Raw genomic sequence first — 23,121 nt, forward strand, 5'->3', positions numbered from 1 at the left:
ATCTTTGTTATGTACCACTGATAATTATTGTATGGATATACCTCATGTCAAGACTTTGCAACTTATGATATTGCACTGAATTTTTTCTTTATTATTTGTGGTCGGAACTTTTAACATTTGCATTTTTTTTTTTTTTATTAGTCGTTTAAAGCGGTAGTATACCGTTTTTTGTGACTTTTAACTACAGGTAAGCCTACAGGTCCTTTTAAAAAAATTAGCATATTGTGATAAAGTTCATTATTTTCTGTAATGTACTGATAAACATTAGACTTTCATATATTTTAGATTCATTACACACAACTGAAGTAGTGCAAGCCTTTTATTGTTTTAATATTGATGATTTTGGCATACAGCTCGTGAAAAACCAAAATTCCTATCTCAAAAAATTAGCATATTTCATCCGACCAATAAAAGAAAAGTGTTTTTAATACAAAAAAAGTCAAACTTCAAAAAATGATGATGTTCAGTTATGCACTCAATACTTGGTTGGGAATCCTTTTGCAGAAATGACTGCTTCAATGCGGCGTGGCATGGAGGCGATCAGCCTGTGGCACTGCTGAGGTGTTATGGAGGCCCAGGATGCTTCGATAGCGGCCTTGAGCTCATCCAGAGTGTTGGGTCTTGCGTCTCTCAACTTTCTCTTCACAACATCCCACAGATTCTCTATGGGGTTCAGGTCAGGAGAGTTGGCAGGCCAATTGAGCACAGTAATACCATGGTCAGTAAACCATTTACCAGTGGTTTTGGCACTGTGAGCAGGTGCCAAGTCGTGCTAAAAAATTAAATCTTCATCTCCATAAAGCTTTTCAGCAGATGGAAGCATGAAGTGCTCCAAAATCTCCTGATAGCTAGCTGCATTGACCCTGCCCTTGATAAAACACAGTGGACCAACACCAGCAGCTGACTGAAGCTGACTGTGGGTACTTGACACTGGACTTCAGGCATTTTGGCATTTCCCTCTCCCCAGTCTTCCTCCAGACTCTGGTACCTTGATTTCCAAATGACATGCAAAATTTGCTTTCATCCGAAAAAAGTACTTTGGACCACTGAGCAACAGTCCAGTGCTGCTTCTCTGTAGCCCAGGTCAGGCGCTTCTGCCGCTGTTTCTGGTTCAAAAGTGGCTTGACCTGGGGAATGCGGCACCTGTAGCCCATTTCCTGCACACGCCTGTACACGGTGGCTCTAGATGTTTCTACTCCAGACTCAGTCCACTGCTTCCGCAGGTCCCCCAAGGTCTGGAATCGGTCCTTCTCCACAATCTTCCTCAGGGTCCGGTCACCTCTTCTCGTTGTGCAGCGTTTTCTGCCACACTTTTTCCTTCCCACAGACTTCCCACTGAGGTGCCTTGATACAGCACTCTGGGAACAGCCTATTCATTCAGAAATTTCTTTCTGTGTCTTACCCTCTTGCTTGAGTGTGTCAATGATGGCCTTCTGGACAGCAGTCAGGTCGGCAGTCTTACCCATGATTGCGGTTTTGAGTAATGAACCAGGCTGGGAGTTTTTAAAAGCCTCAGGAATCTTTTGCAGGTGTTTAGAGTTAATTAGTTGATTCAGATGATTAGGTTAATAGCTTGTTTAGAGAACCTTTTCATGATATGCTAATTTTTTGAGATAGGAATTTTGGGTTTTCATGAGCTGTATGCCAAAATCATCAATATTAAAACAATAAAAGGCTTGCACTACTTCAGTTGTGTGTAATGAATCTAAAATATATGAAAGTCTAATGTTTATCAGTACATTACAGAAAATAATGAACTTTATCACAATATGCTATTTTTTTGAGAAGGACCTGTATAATAAGGCTTACCTGTAGGTACAATTAATATCTCCTAAACCTGCACGGTTTAGGAGATATTTGCACTGCATGCAGCCGCTGACGCGAGCGGCGCATGCGCACTGAAGGTCCGGCGGACCTTTAGCGTTCCTTGCCGGGAGTGACGTCATTGCGGCTCCGGCCACTCACAGCACCGGAGCCGCCGAACTCAGAAGAGACGCCGAGGGATCATGTCAGCTCCCACAGCGGTGTCCAGGGTCCGTGTCGGGGCTTCGTTCTAAGGTAAGCATTTCATAATGAGCTAGTATGCGGTGCATGCTAGCTTATTATGCCTTTGTCTTGCAGGTTTTTATTTTTTTAGTATACTACCGCTTTAAATAGGAGTCATTGCATATTAATCATTGGTATCCTATATAGTAAATCTACACACTGAAATGTGATATATTATAGCTTGCCAGTCCTTGGATGTGGTGGCTGCATTCATTTTCTTTTTTATCCTGTATGAATTTTGGGTGATTTGGCCAGCAACACTTGTCTTAGGGCTCATTCACACGTTTGTCGATAGGCAGCTGAGTCACAGCTTTACTGCCACCCTTAACCTAAAATAGCACAGCAACCCCCCCCCCCCCCCCACGCCCTGGCCACACTTAAAAAGGGACCTGTGAATGAATTAACTACAAATCTCATCAATTCCCAGCATAGCAGACAGACTTGTAGTTCTCAATGGATTATAAGTGTGGCAATGAGCACACTCGTAGTCCAGCGAATCTTCCTCCAGCTCTCTAATTGAAACCCTGCACAAAAATATGGGGAGAGAGCTAGAGAAAGAGTTTGTGGTGCAGTGTAAAGCTCCATCAATCAGGGGATGCTTTGTAGGCCCCTGTAGAAAATAATAAATAAAATGTTTCTGCATTTTTCTTTTAAGGTGAACCCAGCCTTTAATGCAGGGGTCTCAAACTGGTGGCCCTCCAGCTGTTGCAGAACTACAATTCCTATGAGGCATTGCAAGGCTGACAGTTACAAGTATGAATCCCATAGGCAGAGGCAGGATGGGACTTTGTGGTTCTGCAATAGCTGGAGGGCCGCCGGTTTGAGACCCCAGCTTTAATGAGAAGGGTCGCTTGTGGTGGCGTCAGCTTTTATAGTTGAACTCCAACTCCTCTGCTCTCCCCCAATACCCTGCAGCAGTAATCTTCTGGTGCTGCGGGGGTTAATAGAGCCAAGTGACCTGTCAAAGGCACTCAAAGAATGCCAACTATGCCCACCCTTTCCACACCCCCCCCTCCATTAATAGAAGCCGTACTATAGCTTTCAGCATTGAAAAGTGTGCTGCCCCTCCTGGCAGGATCTAGAGGGCGCAGAGCACTCTGCTAAATGGGCAACTGTCCTGCACAAAGGGGGAACTGCCATCTAATCCCACCACTTTCTGCATCTCACTACAAGTCAGGGACCATCACAGTGATGAGCCATCAGAGGGGTTCCAGAGTGCTTTCTGGACTCCCAGAGCAGTCTAGAATATTGCTGGACTTGCCAGTGTAGCCCAGCGGTCTCCAAACTGTGGCCAGCAGGCTGGATGTAGCCCTTTGCTTGCCTTTATCTGGCCCTTGGGGCACTTTACCTTCCACTGACACCAATGATGGGGCGCCATTTCTCCAACCGACACCAATGATGGGGCGCCATTTCTCCAATCGACACCAATGATGGGGCGCCATTTCTCCCACCGACACCAATGATGGGGCGCCATTTCTCCAACCGACGCCAATGATGGGGCATCATACTCCAACCGACGCCAATGATGGGGCGCCATTCTCCAACCGACACCAATAATGGGGCGCCATTCTCCAACCGACACCAATAATGGGGCACCATTTCTCCAACCGTCACCAATAATGGGGCGCCATTCTCCAACCGACATCAATAATGGGGCGCCATTTCTCCAACCGTCACCAATGATGGGGCGCCATTTCTCCAACCGTCACCAATGATGGGGCGCCATTTCTCCAACCGTCACCAATGATGGGGCGCCATTTCTCCAACCGACACCAATGATGGGGCGCCATTTCTCCAACCGACACCAATGATGGGGCGCCATTTCTCCAACCGACGCCAATGATGGGGCACCATACTCCAACCGACGCCAATGATGGGGGGCCATTCTCCAACCTACACCAATAATGGGGCATCATTTCTCCAACCATCACCAATGATGGGGCGCCATTCTCCAACCGACACCAATAATGGGGCGCCATTCTCCAACCGACACCAATAATGGGGCACCATTTCTCCAACCGTCACCAATAATGGGGCGCCATTCTCCAACCGTCACCAATAATGGGGCGCCATTCTCCAGCCGTCACCAATGATGGGGCGCCATTTCTCCAACCGTCACCAATGATGGGGCGCCATTTCTCCAACCGACACCACTGATTGGGCGCCATTTCTCCAACCGACACCAATGATGGGGCGCCATTTCTCCAACCGACACCAATGATGGGGCGCCATTTCTCCAACCGACACCAATGATGGGGCACTATTTCTCCAACCGTCACCAATGATGGGGCACTATTTCTCCAACCGTCACCAATGATGGGGCGACATTTCTCCAACCGTCACCAATGATGGGGCGCCATTTCTCCAACCGTCACCAATGATGGGGCGCCATTTCTCCAACCGACACCAATGATGGGGCGCCATTTCTCCAACCGACACCAATGATGGGGCGCCATTTCTCCAACCGACACCAATGATGGGGCGCCATTTCTCCAACCGACACCAATGATGGGGCGCCATTTCTCCAACCGACACCAATGATGGGGCGCCATTTCTCCAACCGACACCAATGATGGGGCGCCATTTCTCCAACCGTCACCAATGATGGGGCGCCATTTCTCCAACCGTCACCAATGATGGGGCGCCATTTCTCCAACCGTCACCAATGATGGGGCGCCATTTCTCCAACCGTCACCAATGATGGGGCGCCATTTCTCCAACCGACACCAATGATGGGGCGCCATTTCTCCAACCGACACCAATGATGGGGCGCCATTTCTCCAACCGACGCCAATGATGGGGCACCATACTCCAACCGACGCCAATGATGGGGCGCCATTCTCCAACCTACACCAATAATGGGGCATCATTTCTCCAACCATCACCAATGATGGGGCGCCATTCTCCAACCGACACCAATAATGGGGCGCCATTCTCCAACCGACACCAATAATGGGGCACCATTTCTCCAACCGTCACCAATAATGGGGCGCCATTCTCCAACCGACATCAATAATGGGGCACCATTTCTCCAACCGTCACCAATGATGGGGCGCCATTTCTCCAACCGTCACCAATGATGGGGCGCCATTTCTCCAACCGACACCAATGATGGGGCGCCATTTCTCCAACCGACACCAATGATGGGGCGCCATTTCTCCAACCGACAGCAATGATGGGGCGCCATTTCTCCAACCGACAGCAATGATGGGGCGCCATTTCTCCAACCGACAGCAATGATGGGGCGCCATTTCTCCAACCGACAGCAATGATGGGGCACCATTTCTCCAACCGACACCAATGATGGGGCACCATTTCTCCAACCGACACCAATGATGGGGCACCATTTCTCCAACCGACACCAATGATGGGGCACCATTTCTCCAACCGACACCAATGATGGGGCGCAATTTCTCCAACCGACGCCAATGATGGGGCACCAGTTCTCCAACCGACGCCAATGATGGGGCGCCATTTCTCCCACCGACACCAATGATGGGGCACCATTCCTCCCACCGACACCAATGATGGGGCACTATTCCTCCCACTGACACCAATGATGGGGCACTATTCCTCCCACTGACACCAATGATGGGGCACTATTCCTCCCACTGACACCAATGATGGGGCACTATTCCTCCCACTGACACCAATGATGGGGCACTATTCCTCCCACTGACACCAATGATGGGGCACTATTCCTCCCACTGATGTCATTTTTTTTTTTTTTTTTTATTCCCACTGACCGCCATGCCTATGGCATTGTTTACTTCAAACAATGCCAGGGCATTTTCTACTCCCACTAGCTGTAGTCCAGCCCCCCTAAAAGTGAAGGGCAGTGAACTGGCATCTTGTTGCAACAGTGTGGAAAACCCTGATCTAGCCCTTTCCTCCACATGCATCCTCCCAAGAAAAAAACGAAAATTTTCTAGCAACACGCATCAAACTGAGCATGTGCAGAGTACCTCCAAGGATCTGTCTTATCAGGAGATGGATTGGGGACAGTGGGAGAAGGGGAGGATCAGAGAAGGCAGGATCAAACAGCTTTTTACACAATGTGGAGAATTAACCCCTTAGGTTCCACAGTGAGTATAACAAGCATGCTTTACTGCATATATACACACACACACACTTTAAAGTTGAGCTATAACATGAGTAGCAGTAGACTTTAACACTCAGTCCATAATAACATGAGTAGCAGTACACTTTAACACTCAGTCCATGCTCACTTGTCATAGAATGGATGCTGCTCCCCAAACTCCTTCAGATGCTTCTTATGCTTCTTGCTCAGTGTGCTGACATCCTCGTCCCCCCTCCTCTGCCTCCTTCGCTTCCCCATCTTCAGCTCACACACACACGTGAGCTCCCCTATGCACAGGAGTCCAGTCGCCTACAGATGACGTCACGGGTGCAGCCACAGCGGAGATAGGCAGAAGCGCAGGCGCCGTGCCGAGTCACCTGACGTCATCGGGAAGCGCGGCGGTTACTCAGCTGTCACTATGGAAGCGGAGAGGTCTCGTGTACCGGAGCGGCTACAGCGGAGGGATGAGGAGCGGCTGCGGGAGGTGGGGAAGAAGCGGCAGGAGAAGGAGGAGCAGGCCGTGGTGGAGGAGAAGAGCGGCTACTTCAATGCCAGTTTCGGGCAGGAGAGGGCGGCCATAGAGGAGGCTCTGGGCGGGGAAGGGGGTGCCGAGCTATTGGAAGAGGCCGCAGGGCGGATTTATGGGCTGCAGAAGCTGCTGAATGACAGCATTATGTTCCTGCCTTCCTATGACACCCGGCAGGCCCAGGATCAGCTGACCCGCCTGCAGAGCGCCCTGGACGCCCGCCGCCTGCAGATCCAACCCAAGAAGAAATTCACCTTCAAGTCCCGGAAGAAGGAAGGTGTGCCCACCGACACCGCCGCTGCCCAACCCGCCGCCCCGGCCGTGAGTAAGGAGGTCCGAGCCGAACCGGCGGCCCAGTGCGGCTTCCAGGGCCTCACCGGCCAGGTGCTGTTCATGGATGCCCAGGAGATCCGCCAACAGGACGTCCAACTCAGCCAACTCCGCGATTGTACCGTCACCCTGAGAGGCAACCCCTCCACCCTGCACATGAGGGAGCTGAGCGGGTGCCGGGTGCTGAGCGGACCCGTCTCCACCTCCATCTTTGTGGACAATTGTCACGACTGCCTCTTTGCCTTCCCCTGCCAGCAGCTGCGAACCCACAGCACCCGGGACAGCCGCTTCTACCTGCACGTCACCAGCCGGGCCATCATCGAGGACTGCACCAACCTTATGTTCGCCCCCTTTACCTGGAGCTACCCCGAGATCCTGGAGGACTACCAGGTGTCCGGGCTCGACAGGAGCCGCAACAACTGGGACCAGGTGGATGACTTCAACTGGCTGGCTATGGGGGAAAAGTCCCCAAACTGGAGCGTGATCCCCGAGGAGGAGAGACTCACCCACTGGAACTGAAATCTCATGCCGAGCTGTGTTCACTGAGGTGCCTCAGCTGTGCTTTACTTGCATAGAAATCAATATGCCATGAATAATTCAATCAGAACTGAGCTGGACACTGAGGAGGACTGCATGGATCTTCTGATGGATACCTTTGTTTACAGCTACTCTGGCCTCTTGCAGTTCTTCTGTTGCCTCGTTCACCTGGAACTACTTTAGCACCCTGCAGAACATTTGATTGATACTTTTACCTGGAGCTACTCTGGGGTCCTGCAGATCTTCTATGGGCTCCCCCTACCAAAAACTACCCTAGGGTCCTGCACATATTCTCTAGGCTCCCTGCACCTGGAGCTAAGCGGGGGCTCTGCATATCTTCTGTAGGCTCCCTGCACCTGGAGCTACTTGGGGTCCTGCATATCTTCTGTAGACTTCCTCCACCAAGAGCTATGCTGGGGCCCTGCATATCATATGTGGACTTCTTTGAGCTGGAGCTACTCTGGGGCCCTGCAGATCTTCAATTGGCTCCCTCCACCAAGAGTTACTCTGGGGCCCTGCACATCGTCTATTGGCTCCCTCCACCAAGAGTTACTCTGGGGCCCTGCACATCTTCTATTGGCTCCCTCCACCAAGAGTTACTCTGGGGCCCTGCACATCTTCAATTGGCTCCCTCCACCAAGAGTTACTCTGGGGCCCTGCATATATTATGTGGACTTCTTTCAGCTGGAGCTACTCTGGTGCCCTGCACATCTTCAATTGGCTCCCTCCACCAAGAGCTTCTCTGGGGCCCTCTACATCGTCTATGGGTTCCCTCCACCAAGAGTTACTCTGGTGCCCTGCACATCTTCAATTGGCTCCCTCCACCAAGAGCTACTCTGGGGCCCTGCAGATCTTCAATTGGCTCCCTTCACCAAGAGCTACTCTGAGGCCCTGCAGATCTTCAATTGGTTCCCTCCACCTAGAGCTACTCTGGGGCCCTGCCGATCTTCTATTGGCTCCCTCCACCAAGAGCTTCTCTGAGGCCCTGCAGATCTTCAATTGGTTCCCTCCACCTAGAGCTACTCTGGGGCCCTGCAGATCTTCAATTGGCTCCCTTCACCAAGAGCTACACTGAGGCCCTGCAGATCTTCAATTGGTTCCCTCCACTAAGAGCTACTCTGGGGCCCTATAGATCTTGTGTTGGCTTCCTTTGATTGTAGCTACAGTGGGGTCCTATACTAAAAAAAATCACATATAAGAAAGGGGTGCTTCTTAATCTGGGTACACACTATTTGAATTGCATTGCTACGTGGGTGGACCCATCAGCCACTTTTTACCCAACATGCCACGACTGCTTAAATCCAAAAAGCCAGGGCAGAAAATTTTCAGGCCAACTGCAGCTCCAATTAGATGCAGCCACTGTTCAGGTATTCTGAGGGGTGCTGGCTGAAGCTGTCAGAATACAATAGCGGGATATTCCTCCATTTATTCTGTACATCATGGATGGGGTATTTTTCAAATTCTTTTGTTCAGCATACAGGTTGAATGAAAATGAGCTTTGTTTGTGTTTCCAGCTCAATAGTATTTATCAGCAATGTGATCACAGTTAGTTAACGATGATATCCGTACCTGTATAATAGGTCTGTCTGCTGTTTTACACATGTGTATTCTAACAGCCATAAAACAAGGTGTGGATATATTCATTAGCTACCTGGGATCACATTGCTGACAGCTACTCTTAAAGACACTCCGTTCCTATTGTTGTTGTTTTTTAGATTATGCCATTCCCATGTTGGACTGGGGTTGAACCGCTCCTGGAGAAGCACACTGACAGACTGCACTGCATTCATCCTGGATTGACACAGCAGAGCTCCCCTACAATGCCGAGGCTGCATTGTATACAAAATACTACTCTAGATCCCTTTATTTAGAGCTGCTCTGGGTTTCAGACCTGTGGGCTTTGTTTACGCGGAGTTGTCCTGGGTCCCTGCAGATCTATTAATTTGCTCCCTTCACCTGGAGATATTCCTGGTTCTTGCAGATCTCCTGTGGGCTCTGTTCACCTGGAGTTATTTTTGGGGTTTCTCCACCTGGAGCTACCCCTAATAAGTTCTCACTTTACATTCCATGAAATGAAGTATCTTGCTCTTTTCCTCTCAGTGTGTTTAGACAAATGTTAAACTATTGTGTTATACAGTGCAGCACTGATTAATGCAAATAAAGCTTTATATTCAATATATTAACAGAGGTGCCTGAATTGTTACTCCATCAGTAGCAAACATTGTTCCAGAAACAACTGCTGGATTACTGCTTACTGAAAGATGCCATGCAGGACTTGTCTGTGGGGAATATATAAAACCATTGGGGCTGTAATGTAATGGGCAACATCACACCCTAAATGACTCTGCTGCTAAACTCTAAAGTTCACATAATAGAAGAAAGTAGATAGTTACAGGTGAGGGTAGAAGTGATTCCAAAGGGATGTTGGGATGGATGATTGTTCTATATTAGTGGAGTCTGGTTGTGCGGTCAGTGGACGAAATATTTACTTTTTTTTTCTGTAGAGAATTTAGACCCTAGGGCAGTGATGGCGAACCTTGGCACCCCAGATGTTTTGGAACTGCATTTCCCATGATGCTCATGCATTCTGCAGTTTGGTTGAGCATCATGGGAAATAAAGTCCCAAAACATCTGGGGCGCGCCATCACTGCCCAGGGGAATTAAATGGTGGTCATGCTATTTTATTATTTTGCACGATATTTGCACAGCAATTTTTTCAATGCGTAAATAGATATCCAATGTGTCACGCTTTAAAATTGCGCACACTCATGGAATGGCGCCAAACTTCGATACCTAAAAATCTCCATAGGCTACACTTTAACATATTTTTACAGGTTAGCAGTTTAGAGTTCCAGAGGAGGTCTTGTGCTAGAAATATTGCTCTCTTTCTGACGTTTGCGGTGATACCTCACGTGTGGTTTAAACGTCGTTTACATATGTGGATGCGACATATGCATTCGCTGCTACGTGCAAGCACGAGGGGACGGGGGCACTTTAATTTTTTTTTTTTTTTTTACACATTCCCTTTTTTTTTTTTTTGATCACTTTATCCCTTTTACAAGAAATGTAAACATCCCTTTTAATAGGAATAGGGCATGACAGGTCCTCTTTATGGAGAGATGTAGGGTGTATAAGACCCCACATCTCTCCTCTATGCTGGAAAGCTTGAAATAAATAAATAACACATTTTCCAACCGAACACATGGCAGTGTTTACAACTGCCGGGGCTGAGCATGCCATTATAACGTCGCGCCCAGCCTCAGAGTCATGCAGATGACTGTGGACCATCTGGTCTTCGGTCAGCTCTATGGTAAACTTCCACTGACTGATACCTTCTCCTGCTCGCGGATGATCACACGGGCGAGCCAGTAGAAGCACTGGAGGGTGGCAGGAGGGGGGGGGGGTGTTCCCTCCTGCCGCCTATAAAAACAATCAAGAGGCTGAACTGCCGCTAGGATTGTTTTTACTGTGCAGGGAATCCCCCGCAGAAAAAATATCTGAATGATGCCTGTTGCTGCACTCCTCATTCACATAACTCCACTCACACCTGAGGACATCAAATGATGGCTGGCGGTATGGAGGTGGTTAAAGGATAAGTTCACCTTTTTAAAAGAGAAAATAAATGCACATTTTTTTTTTGCAGGTAATGGGTGTAATGCAGGGCTCCTGCAGACGCTCATATTAGCTGTTTACCTGTACCTTGTATGGGCAGGCAGTTAGATGAGAGCAGGAAGAATTAATGAACTACAAAGGCGCTCACCGGCACCCTCACAGCTCATTGAGAACTACAAGCCACCAGCTGCAATGGCTGATGGTAGTTGTAGTTCATTAATTCACAGGAAACTGTACATAAATGAGGCGGCTGTGGGAGTGGAACCCAGCATGGCCGCATTCTTTTCAAAAAGTGACAGCAGTAGGGGGGAGAAGATCCGCTGCCCACTGTCACAGAGCAGGGGGGATTGGTGGAATTGGCGGCTGGAGCTGGAATATGTTACATGTTCCAAAAAGTGAACCTATCCTTTAAACATTATCTTTCGGATAAGCAAATATTGTCTAAATGCAACAAATATGTTCCTGCTTTAAACTTGGTGTGCTTTGCATATTTCAGATCTGTGCAGTGATCCAGTGTGAGACTCTCCCTCTGTGCAGAAGCTTCCTGTATCAAAGACTGGTCACTGTTGCTTTCTCTCCTTGTGCAGGGTCACTGGTCTTGTCTCCTCCCCTTCCTGTAGTTCACTGCAGGCAGCCTGTAGTTGAGGGAGCCTGGTGGGCCCCTCCCACAGCTCTGCTTTCTGCATAAGCCATGTACAGCACAGTGATGATTCACTGCTTCTTAGAAGGTAATATCTAGGTTTGCATTTGGTGCACCCAGGGTAGATTTATATCCCTTGTGGCTTATGTACAGTATATTTAAATGTAACGTTTTTGTGCCCTGGGTTCGGATTTAAACTTTCAGTTTAGCAATTGAGTCACTTTAACCTGTCTCCCACCAACGAAATGCTGTCAGTTACACTGCCAACCAATCAATTTGCCGTTAAAAAAAACTTTTTTTTTTTTTTTTACACTGCCATGTATACTTCAATTATGTTTTTCCCAGGGGTTCAAAAGAAATATATAAATTTGTTGTGTTTTGCAGAACTTAATGCTTAGCTTCAGTGAAATGTGTATTTTTTTTTTTTATCTGCACCATGGATGGTACTTTATAATAAATAAAATGTGTTCCTTGTGCTGGTGGCTGCCGTGTTACTTGAAAACAACCTGATGTATACTTGTACTGTAATATTTGTCTTTATGTGGGAAACATAAAAAACAATCAGCAAGGGTGCGCCAAACCCACCTTGACCTAAAACTTTGCTAGGAAATAGAAGGAAGTCATCAAAAATGCAAGGGGTCCTTATAGGGCAATGCGAAAATAGTGCATGAATCCAAAATGGTGGCACAAATATATACAACTGCCTTCATTACAGGGAGATAGCAACCAGACAGCAAATATGTCTTTAGCTGCCATTGGTCAGTCTTTCTGTCTGGAGATGTGTATAAGGTAGGGTGCGGTTTTATGGCCACATACCACAACCTAAAGGCATGGATTAATACCGAGGGTCACTGTGGTTACTCCAATGGTCAGCTTCCCATCAGTTATACCACAGTGCCCTACCAGCCTGGTACAAAATACTCCTATCAATCCACTATCTCCACCATTCTACAATAATCTCCCTTATTTTTCTGCAGCTAAATCCACTTCACCCCAATAAACAAAGTGCCCATAGGATGAAAGGCAGTTGTATATTTGTGCCAGCATTTTGAATTCATACACTATTTCCACATTGCCCTATAAAGTTCTACACCTGGCATTTTTGATGAATTCCTCCCATTTCTATATCATAGGTTTTAGATAGTTATGAATAAAACCTATGTTATAGGCCATGGTAGGTTTGGTGCATGGGTTTAGCACACCCCTGCTGGTGGTTGTTGCTTGTAATCTTCAGTTGGTAAGTCAAGAAAAATCATTAAGGTTGCGTTCACACTAATGCCAATTGGATGTGGGTTCTCCGCATCCAATTTGCACAACAGGAGAGTAACCGGCTCTCATTGGAGCCAGTTCACACATCTCCGTGGCGGCTGTGGAGCAGATTTCACAAGGGTCCTATGAGTCTTTAGCTCAGTTTCAGGTCCACATTCAGGCAAATATTTGGGCCTGATTCGTCCCTGAAATTGAGAACAGGGATGCACCGGACCCCTGCTGTGAGTCACATCTGTATTAGGTGTGAACCCAGCCTAAGTGGAACTACTGTTATCATACTTACCATTTCTCCATAGTCTGAAGGCCAGGAGGGGTCCCTTACTGGCGCTGGCATCTTCTCCCCATCTCCTTCCAGGTGCCAGTCTTTGGCCCTCTTAATTGTCCTATGTAAGGATGATGGTATCTCCATCACAGGATTCAGTCCTTCCAACAGACAGGGACTGTGCTGATGATCTAAACTGAGCTATCCATGTGCAGCTCATTTTACTGTCACAGAAGACTGCGAGTAGGCAGGCCGGTGTATATTATTGCAGAAGAGACACTGCAGTTCTTTTCTGAGATATATAGCCTGCCTGTTCGTAAGCTGTTTTTTTTTTCTCTGGTTACCTTCCGTTCTGCTTGAAACCTTTTTTTTCTTTGCAGCAATTGAGGCTTCCATATTTCTGTCCTTACTGGTTTTCAATTTATTTTATAACCAATTTAGTGTAACATTTTGGATTTTAAAGTTGACTTATTTTCACTGTTAATTTATTACACAATGTAATCTGTTAAGGAACACATTTGCTTAAAATGTTCTCTAATAAAGGCTTTCCTTAATGTAATAAAATACTTACATTCAAAGTATGGGGTTATGTTTTTTTTTCTAGGATCATACTTGCATAGGTGGATGCAGCATCGGTTCCCCCGGCGCCTCTAAGACTGAGAACCGAGCAATCGAACACCCCCAGTCGCTCGGTTCTCACAGTTCCCCGGGCAGAGAGCTGCTGACTATTAAAGCCTATGTTTTTTTTTTTTTTTGTATAGTTTTACTAAAAAAAAATGTTAATACTGTAATTGTATCTGACATCTTTTGGTTGTAGTGCTATTTGCAGGCTTTAAGCTTATGTTGTGAATGAAGCTTCCAGCCTGCATGTGCTCACTGTGTCATAGCTGGCATAGTAACTACATAACCTCTGCTCTGCAATATATAATGTGCATGTAGCGGAGCCATGCAACACACCTGTAGACAAAGCCTGAACCTCCAAGAAAAAATTCTGGATCACACTGCCTGATGACCATGCATTTGTGAACTTCAATTCTGATTTGCTATGTCAGCCCCACCATGTAGTAGGTGATTGTCAAGGACCTCCCATGTGAATCCAGACTAAAGCCTAGTACACACTATGAGAAAATCTGAAGAATGATGAAGGTGCAGATCACGATGTAACAAAAAATTATATTAAAGGGGTTGTAAAGTCAGAAGGTTTTTTTTTTATCCTAATGCCTTCTATGCATTGAGATAAAAAGCATTCGGTGTGCAGCAATCCCCCTCATACTTACCCGAGTCCCCTCTCTATTCAGCAATGTCCATGAGTGCTTCAGTCATCCGGTGCCATTGACTCCCGCTGCTGTCAATAAACTCAGCCAATCAGGAGAAAGAGGTGCTGGGCCAAATGGCAGCTCCATGTCTGAATGGATACATGGAGCCGCAGCTCGGTGTGGGTGCCCCCATAGCAAGCTATTTGCTGTGGGGGCACTCAACAAGAGGGAGGGGCCAGGGGCTCCAGCCAGAGACCGTAGAAGAGGAGGATCTGGGCTGCTCTGTGCAAACCTACTGCACAGAGGAGGTAAGTATAACATGTTTGTTATTTTTATAGAAAAAAAAACAAGACTTCACAATCACTTTAAGACCCCGTTCACACTGGGGCGATCTGTCAGGCGACCTGGTCGCCTGACAGGTCGCCTTCCATAGAGAAGCTGTGGACCCGTTCTAATAGGAGCGACACAAGTCGCTCCGACTTAGAAAAAGGGTCCGGAGCTTCTTTGGGGTGACCTGGAGCGACCTGCATTGACTTCAATGATATCAAGTCCGTGCCGGCCGCTCCGAGGTCGCGATGCGAGCTGCGCACCGCGACCTGTGAGGTCGCCCCGGCAAGTAGCGTCGCCCCAGTGTGAACGAGGTCTAACTTGTATGAAAATTCTCAAACAACAAAGGCAAATGTAGCTACATACTAGCGTAGTAGCAGAGGAAGCGATTTAGCGTATGTGACCCTTCCAGTCATGTCCACCAAATATGTCTGATTATATCCATATAATTAGGCCCTTTTCACACGGGCGCCTCTGGCGGACTCTGCTCAGCGGGGATCGCTCCACTGATCCCCGCTGAGCAGGCAGATGACAGCTACGTCTCTGCTCACTGTGCAGAGACGGACAGAGTCCTGCTCTCCTCTATAAGGAAATCGGGTGGAAACAGACCGGCTGTCCATTTTCATCCGATCCACCAGATGGATGGAAAATTGGGCCACCATCTGTCTGGATTTTGCGGGCAGGATCTGATCGGATAGCAGCGGGTGTCACCGTTGACATCTGCTGCTCCATAGGGGAGAGTGCAAGATCCGATCAAGTCCAACTGAAAAACTGACAGGCAGACCTGATAGGACAACCCAAGTGAAAGGGGCCTTAAGCCTCGTACACACGCAACGATTATCGGCCGACGGATCGTCTGACTTTTGTCCAGAGTGGTGTTTTGTTGGTTGGAATGTGCCTAGACTGCACACAAATTTTCTCGGCCAACAAACCTCTACTTCAGAAGTGATGTCATGTGCTGGTTTACTTTCCGTGTGTTTTTTCTTCTCTGAGCATGCCCAGTCTTGCTCATCAGATTTTTGTCTGCCGAAATCTGTACTGACTGACGGAAAATCGGCCGTTGTGTTGACGGCCAACAAAAATTTTATAGCCTGCACACCAGATTTTATTCGGCCGAAAAGTCTGAGTCGGTTGTCGAAAGCATCATACTAACAAGCTGAAAATCGGCCGATCGGACGTTGGCCGAAAATTCCCGGCCAATAATCGATGCGTGTGTACGAGGCATTACTGTACACGTTGAACGAAAATCAGATGTGTTAACTAGTAAGAAAAATGTTCTAGCTTGCAACTTCCTTTTTTTTTTTTCATCTAAACGGTCGGAATTACCGGTGGAAAGTATTATACTAACAAACAGATAATAGACTGATTTTCTTAAGGAAATTTTCATCTGATTTTCATATCTCGTGTATTGGCCAGAAGTTCATTTTCTCACTATCCCAGAATCATGAACAGGAATGTTATTTGTTATAATTTACCTTTTTTCATGCTATAATTCTTATGAATGAATCCATTCACTTTAACATAGGTTGTAATGTACCTTACCCATAGAGGCAAGTTCCTTTTAAATTGGAAAAAAAAGAAAATGAGCCCAAAAGCTGTCCCCATAGTAATCCGAATCCCTGCTTGGTACAGCAAATAACACCTGTATCAAAGCTGAGTGAATTGCGCCTATATGTGCTAATTTTAAATTACTTAGAGACCAAGTTCCTTTAAATCTCTGTGAAGTGAGAGTTCTTCATTCTAATGTTGTTAGGAGACGGGGTGAAATATTAGGTCAAGTAGCTGGTTGTGGAAGTTGCCACTTATCTGTCTACCTGCTAATCACAAGCAGAATGTATACCAGGTCACAGGCTTACCGAGGTTAGCTTATGGGTGTCCTTAGCGCTGGCCTTTTACAGGCTTAACCTCCACTGCTTGCATGCAACGCCTTCTGTACTCAAAAATACCGCCTCCTCCGTGTAATATACGTCCGGATTGCTATGGCTCTTGTATACAAACACACGTGGTTTGTACTTACAGTTGTGCTCAAAAGTTTGCATCCCCTGGCAAAAATCGTGACATTTTGGCATTGCTATTGAAAATTATGGCTGCTCACACCAAAAATGTTTTATTTAAGCATAGTATGAAGCCATTTATTATCACATATTTGGCTTGTTGTTTACAAGTTAAAATCAGTATTTTTTGCTAGAAAATTACTTAGAACCCCAAAACATACTCTTTTTAGAAGAGACCCTACAGAATAAATTAGAGATCATTGCAATACTTTGTCACAGCGCAGCGGTCTTACAAACCCAATTTTTTGGGAAAAGATAACATTTTTGGAATTAAAAAAATAAACCAGTAAAGTTAGCCCAATTCTTTTCTATATTGTGAAAGGGAAATGTTACGCTGAGTAAATAGATATCCAACATGTCATGCTTCAAAACTGTGTGGAAATGGCGACAAACATTGGTACCTAAAAAAATCTCCATAGGTGACGCTTTAAAAATTTCTACAGGTTACCAGTTTAGAGTTACAGAGGAGGTCTAGGGCTAGAATTATTGCTCTCACTATAACGATTGCAGCGATATCTCACATGTGGTTTGAACATCGCTTACATATGTGGGCGCGACTTGCGTATTAGCGGGATGGGGCGCTTTTAATTATTGTTTTTATTTTATTATTATTATTATATTTTATTTTTACCCTGTCCCTTTTAAGAAAAAAATCGTTTTTGATCACTTTTGTTCTTAATGCAAGGAATGTAAACATCCCTTGTAATAGAAATAAGCAGGGCAGGTTCTCTTTAATGTGAGATCTGGAGTCAAAAAGACCTCAGATCTCACATCTACACCTAAAAGCAAAAAAAAGAGGAAAAAATGTATTTTTGTCAGCAAGAAAAAAAACGGGCCCTTTAGGGCAGCTGGGCGGAAGCGACATATGACGTCGCTCTGGTCCTCCAAGGCCATAGAGTCGAGTGGGGGTCATCTTGCCCACACTCGACTTCCTGCCTGGGACACAGAAGGACTGGATCGTTTTCCCCGCTACCGACGGCTCCGGTAAGCGCTGCCCAAAAAAGTGATCTTGCGGCGAATCCGCCGCTGGGCCCACTTTTATGTGAAAAGGGACCGCTGGCCCTGTAAGAAAAAAATGGGGTTATGGCAGCTATCTGCTGCCATCACACCGGTATTTAACGTCAAAGTACTGATGTAAAACTGCAGCGGGCGGTCCGGAAGTGATTGAATCATAATGATAACAGAATTCATCCTGATAAAAAAGTTTGCATCCGCTGGAATGTTTGGCCTTGGTACAGACACACAAGGTGACGCACAAAGCTTAAAATGGCAATTAAAGGGTAATTTACTACAGCTGTAGATTTTTAATTTGCAGTTAGTGTCTGCGTATAAATAGTCAATGGGTTTGTTAGCTTTCACATGGATACACTGAGCAGGCTAGTTACTGAGCCATGGGGAGCAGAAAAGAACAGTAAAAAGACCCGCGTAATAAGGTAATGGAACTTTATAAAGATAGAAAAGAATATAAAAAGATATCCAACATCTTGAATGTGCCAGTCAGTACTGTTCAATCACTTAAGAAGTGGGAAATTTGGGTATCTCTTGATACCAAGCCAAAGTCAGTTAGACCAAGAAAGACTGCAGCCACAACTGCCAGAAGAATTGTTCGGGATACAAAGAAAAACCCACAGGAAATACAGGCTGCTCTGGAAAAAGGCAGTGTGGTTGTTTCAAGGGGCACAATAGGAGGATACTTAAACAAAAATGAGCTGCATGGTCAAGTTGCCAGAAAGAAGCCTTTACTGTGCCAATGCCAGAAAAAAGCCAGTTCCAAAATGCCTGACAACAACTTGACACGCCTCACAGCTTCTGGCACACTGTATTCTGGAGTGACGAGACCAAAATAGAGCTTTATGGTCACAACCATAAGCGCTATTTTTGGAGAGGGGTCAACAGGGCCCATAGTGACAAGAAAACCATCCCCACTGCGAAGCATGGTGGTGGCTCACATTTTGGGGGTGTGTGAGCTCTAAAGGCGCGGAGAATCTTGTGAAAATTGATTGCAAGATTTTTGACACTTTTGGGGGACCAGTGACGTTAATACAGTAATCAGTGCTAAAAATATCCACTGTTACTGTAATAATGACACTGGCAGGGAAGGGATTAATCCAGGGGCGCTCAAAGGGTTAAATGTGAGCCTAGGGGGTGTTTTCTAACTGTGGGGGGGGGGGCTTATTTAATCAACACAGAGACCTATGTTCCTAAATAGGAGGAATGCAGGAGCTTTGTATTGATTCCTGAGAGAACAACGGTCTGCTGTGTTTACAACAGCAGACCACCGTTCTCTCTCTCCAAGGGGTGCGATCGCGAGTGCCCGCCAGCAAATGTGGCCGCCAGCCCCGTGAATCAGCTTTCCGGCTGGTGAATGGGGGGCGCGCACGCCCCCAGGATCACTCCCGTAAACTGCTGTACAGGTACAACGATTCGCGGGAACCTGCCGACATATATCGACGGCGGCTGGTCAGCAAGTGGTTAAAAATGGTACGTACTGTTTATTAGCAATTTAGCAAGGGTATAAAACCATTCGGGTTTTAAAAGACACACAAGTGCCAAATTGCACCAGATTGTATTGTATATATGTTGTCATCCAAATTAAAGGGAATCTGCCACAAAGTTATAACCACTTAAGCCCCGGAGGATTTTCCTGCTAAACGACCAGGGGGTATTTTGCGATTCGGCACTGCGTGACTTTAACAGACAATTGCGCGGTCGTGCGACGCTGTATCTAAACGAATTTGGCGTCCTTTTTTTCCCACAAACAGAGCTTTATTTTGGTGGTATTTGATCACCTGTGCGATTTTTACTTTTTGTGCTATAAACAAAAAAAGAGCGTACATTTTGCAAAAATAACAATATTTTTCACATTTTTTTATATGAAATTCCCCAAAAAAAAATGTAAAAATCAAAATTTTTTAAAATTTTCAGCCAATTTGTTTTATGCTACCTATGTTTGGTAAAAAAAAATCGCAAAAAGCGTATTTTGATTGGTTTGCGCAAAAGTTATCGCGTTTACTAACAAAGGGAAAGATTTCTGTCATTTTTGGTGTTTTTTTTTTTAATGTGTAATGGCGGCGATCTGCGATTTTTTTTTGCGGTACTGTGTACTGCGACATTGGGGCGGACAGATCGGACCCTTGACTGACATTTTTGACACTTTTGGGGTTACCAGTGACATTTCTACAGTAATCAGTGCTATATATATGCACTGTTACTGTAAAAATACACTGGTAGTGAAGGGGTTAACTTTATTTGGGAGGGAGGGGCTGTGTGTATCCCTAGGGGCGTGCTTTCTACTGTGATTGGCTGTGGCTTGAGCTGTAAGGACACTGATCAACGGATCTACATAGTAGATCCATGTGATCAGTGTTTTTACAGCGAGGAGAATGACAGGTGGCTTGTTTACACAAGCTGCCTGACATTCTCCCTCTCCCCCGCCGATCGCCGAGTGACCGGCGGACATCGGGTCCGCTGGTCACACGCGCGGGGGGGTCCGTGACCGCGCGGGAGCGCGCCTCCACGGGCGCGCGCTCGCTCCCCAGAGCCTCACAGGCGAGCGACGTAGACCTACGTCACTCTGCCTGTGAGGGGCTGACTGCCGCAGTAAATATACTGTGCGCAGTCGGCAAGCGGTTAAAGTATAACTAAAGGCAAAACTTTTTCAATTTTTTTAGTTTTGGATAGAGTGGAGACAGGAGATTCACACTCTCTTTTTGTCCTGTTTACCATTATCATTGAAAGTAAAAGAAAATCCCAAATTTTGGGATGTTTCTATAAAAGTAAAAGAGGGAAGATCTTTCAATGGGGACACTAGTTCTGGTGACTTTGGGGGGCCCCAAGGAATGTCCTTAATTTGTAGGTGTTCCTTCTCACTTCCTCTTTTGGCTATGGGACAGGATGTAAGGGTAAATCTCCCCAATGGGACACAAAAGGCAAAAAAAAGAAACCAGGGTTACAGCCCTCCCTTTCTCTATCACAAAAAATAGGTTTGCCTATACTTCTACAGTGGAACTGAACTTAACCACTTGCCGACCGCCGCAAGTACATATACTGCGGTGGTCAGCCCCCCCTGGGCAAAGTGACGTATGGGTACGTCACTCCCCCGCGAGCCAATAGGGGGTGAGCGCGCACCGCCGCTCGTTCACTGCCATCCCAGCGCGAGTGACCGGCGGCTCCGATGTCTGCCGGTCACTCGTGATCTCCCACTGCAGAGGGAGAAAGGCAGGCGGCTGATGTAAACAAAGCCGTCTGTCATTATTCCTGGTGTAACTGCAGAGACTGTACGATCCTGCTATGTAGGATCGTATGTCTCTGTGGTTACATCAAAACCCACGCCCCTTTACAGTTAGAAGCACACCCCTAGGGACACACTTAACCCCTGGATGTCTAATAAAGCTAACCCCTTCCCTGCCAGTGTCATTTTTACAGTAACATTGCATATGTATAGCACTGATTACTGTAGCAATGTCACTGGTGCCCCCAAAAATGTCAGTCAGGGGTCCTATCTGCCCGCCGCAATGTCGCAGTCCCGCAAAAAAAAATTGCAGATCGCCGCCATTACTAGTTAAAAAAAAAAAACAATAAAAGTGACATAAATCTTTCCCTTAGTTAGTAAACGCAATAACGTTTGCGCAAACCAATCAAAATAGGCTTATTGCAATTTTTTTCACCAAAAATATGTAGCAGAAAACAAATTGGCCTAAAATGTTAAAACATTTTGATTTTTACATTTTTTTGGGGGGAATTTCATATAAAAAAAAAGGTGAAAATATTGTTATTTTTTCAAAATTGTCGCTCTTTTTTTGTTTATAGCGCAAAAAGTAAAAATCGCACAGGTGATCAAATACCACCAAAAGAAAGCTCTGTTTGTGGGAAAAAAGGACGTCAATTTCATTTGGGTACAGCGTCGCATGACCGCGCAATTGTCCATTAAAGTCACGCAGTGCTGAATAGCAAAATAGGCCCTGGTCTTTGAGCAGCCAAATCCTCCTGGGCTTAAGTGGTTAAAAAGTGAACATTTCCTATGAAATAGTGATCATCTAGAATTGTTAATTATGAAAAAAACATTTCTCTGAAAACTTTACCTTTTTGTCTTGCATTCCTCTCGGCAGCCTCCTATCTGTATATTTGCTGTGTAAATCTAAGGCACCATTCCAACTGACTGCTAGTCTCAGGAGATTTCAATTTCTGGTGATGTCACTACTGTGCTGCTCACTGTTTTCCTTGTTGGAGGATCTGACATGAGGCAGCAAAGCTCTGCCACTACCAAGATGGCCACCTCCACACAGTGACACAGTGCAGGACATGAACCTTTCCATTTTAATTACATAGCATATTTTAGGTCCACTAATGTCATCACTGGGCCTCTTTGCTTCTCTATCCAATGCAGGCAAGTTGTGGCTGGTGGGAAGGGCTAGTAGGGTGCTGTACATCGCTTCCTGAAAAATCACAACATCGTACCTCAATACTCCTCTGAAAAGCCCTCAGCCTTGGTGTGCAAGCAGTGAGCTGTGGCTCTTGGGGTATGTTATGCAAATATAAAAATGTCCTGATGGGTGGACATCAGTCGGGAGGAGTGGGTGCTCCTAGGCAGACAGCATTTGAATGAAGATCGCCCTAGCTAACACCCACATGCTGAGCAATCATGTTTGAAAGAACTAAAATTATAGTTACAGAGTTGAAAAAAAGACACCAGTCCATCCAGTTAAACCTAAGTGTGTGCGTCTACAATTTTTTTATTTTATTTACCCATACTCCCCACTAACACCACCAACTGTGGAAGGAAGTGCCACATCTGTACAGCTGTAACAGAACCCAGTTTAAGATTGAACAACTTGGCCACAAGTCTTCCTTAGAGACCTTACCTTAAATAGTTTCCACTCTTCCCGTCTTTATTGTCCCCCAATTATGTCCCTAATTCATGAAACCATAAATTGCACAAAAATAAGACTTTTTGTAAAAAAAATTGCAGTGAAAACTGCAGAGAAAAGCCGATAAAGGCGTTGTCATAGGGAGTACTGTAAACTCTGGTTATAGATAGCTAGACGTGTTATACTTACACATTATTTAGTACAGGGCTCAAAATTTCAAGTCCTGAGCTACTAGCCAGGTCTTAAGAGTTACTCTCTACCAGTTGCCCCACCCCGCCCTTAATTCCACCAATAAACACGCCCTCGTAAAATAT

At 46.1% G+C, this 23,121-nt stretch overlaps 2 protein-coding genes across 2 annotated transcripts in view; one reads left to right on the top strand and one right to left on the bottom strand.

Moving 5' to 3' along the window:
- UTP25 (UTP25 small subunit processome component) overlaps window positions 1-6,432 on the bottom strand; it is a 45,943-nt gene extending 39,511 nt beyond the window's left edge. The window contains exon 1 of the mRNA XM_082248863.1: window positions 6,276-6,432. Within this exon, the coding sequence (XP_082104989.1) occupies window positions 6,276-6,385 (110 nt within the window). The 5' untranslated portion in view covers window positions 6,386-6,432. The remainder of the gene's footprint in view (window positions 1-6,275) is intronic.
- Window positions 6,433-6,515: 83 nt separating this feature from the next.
- TBCC (tubulin folding cofactor C) lies at window positions 6,516-7,750 on the top strand. The gene has a single exon (XM_082248955.1). It carries the CDS (start codon window positions 6,546-6,548, stop codon window positions 7,500-7,502), a length of 957 nt encoding a protein of 318 aa, XP_082105081.1. The 5' UTR covers window positions 6,516-6,545; the 3' UTR covers window positions 7,503-7,750.
- Window positions 7,751-23,121: the final 15,371 nt, after the last annotated feature.

The sequence above is a fragment of the Pelophylax lessonae genome (assembly GCF_965119305.1).
Source record: "Pelophylax lessonae genome assembly, chromosome: 3".
In the NCBI taxonomy this organism is placed as follows: domain Eukaryota; kingdom Metazoa; phylum Chordata; class Amphibia; order Anura; family Ranidae; genus Pelophylax; species Pelophylax lessonae.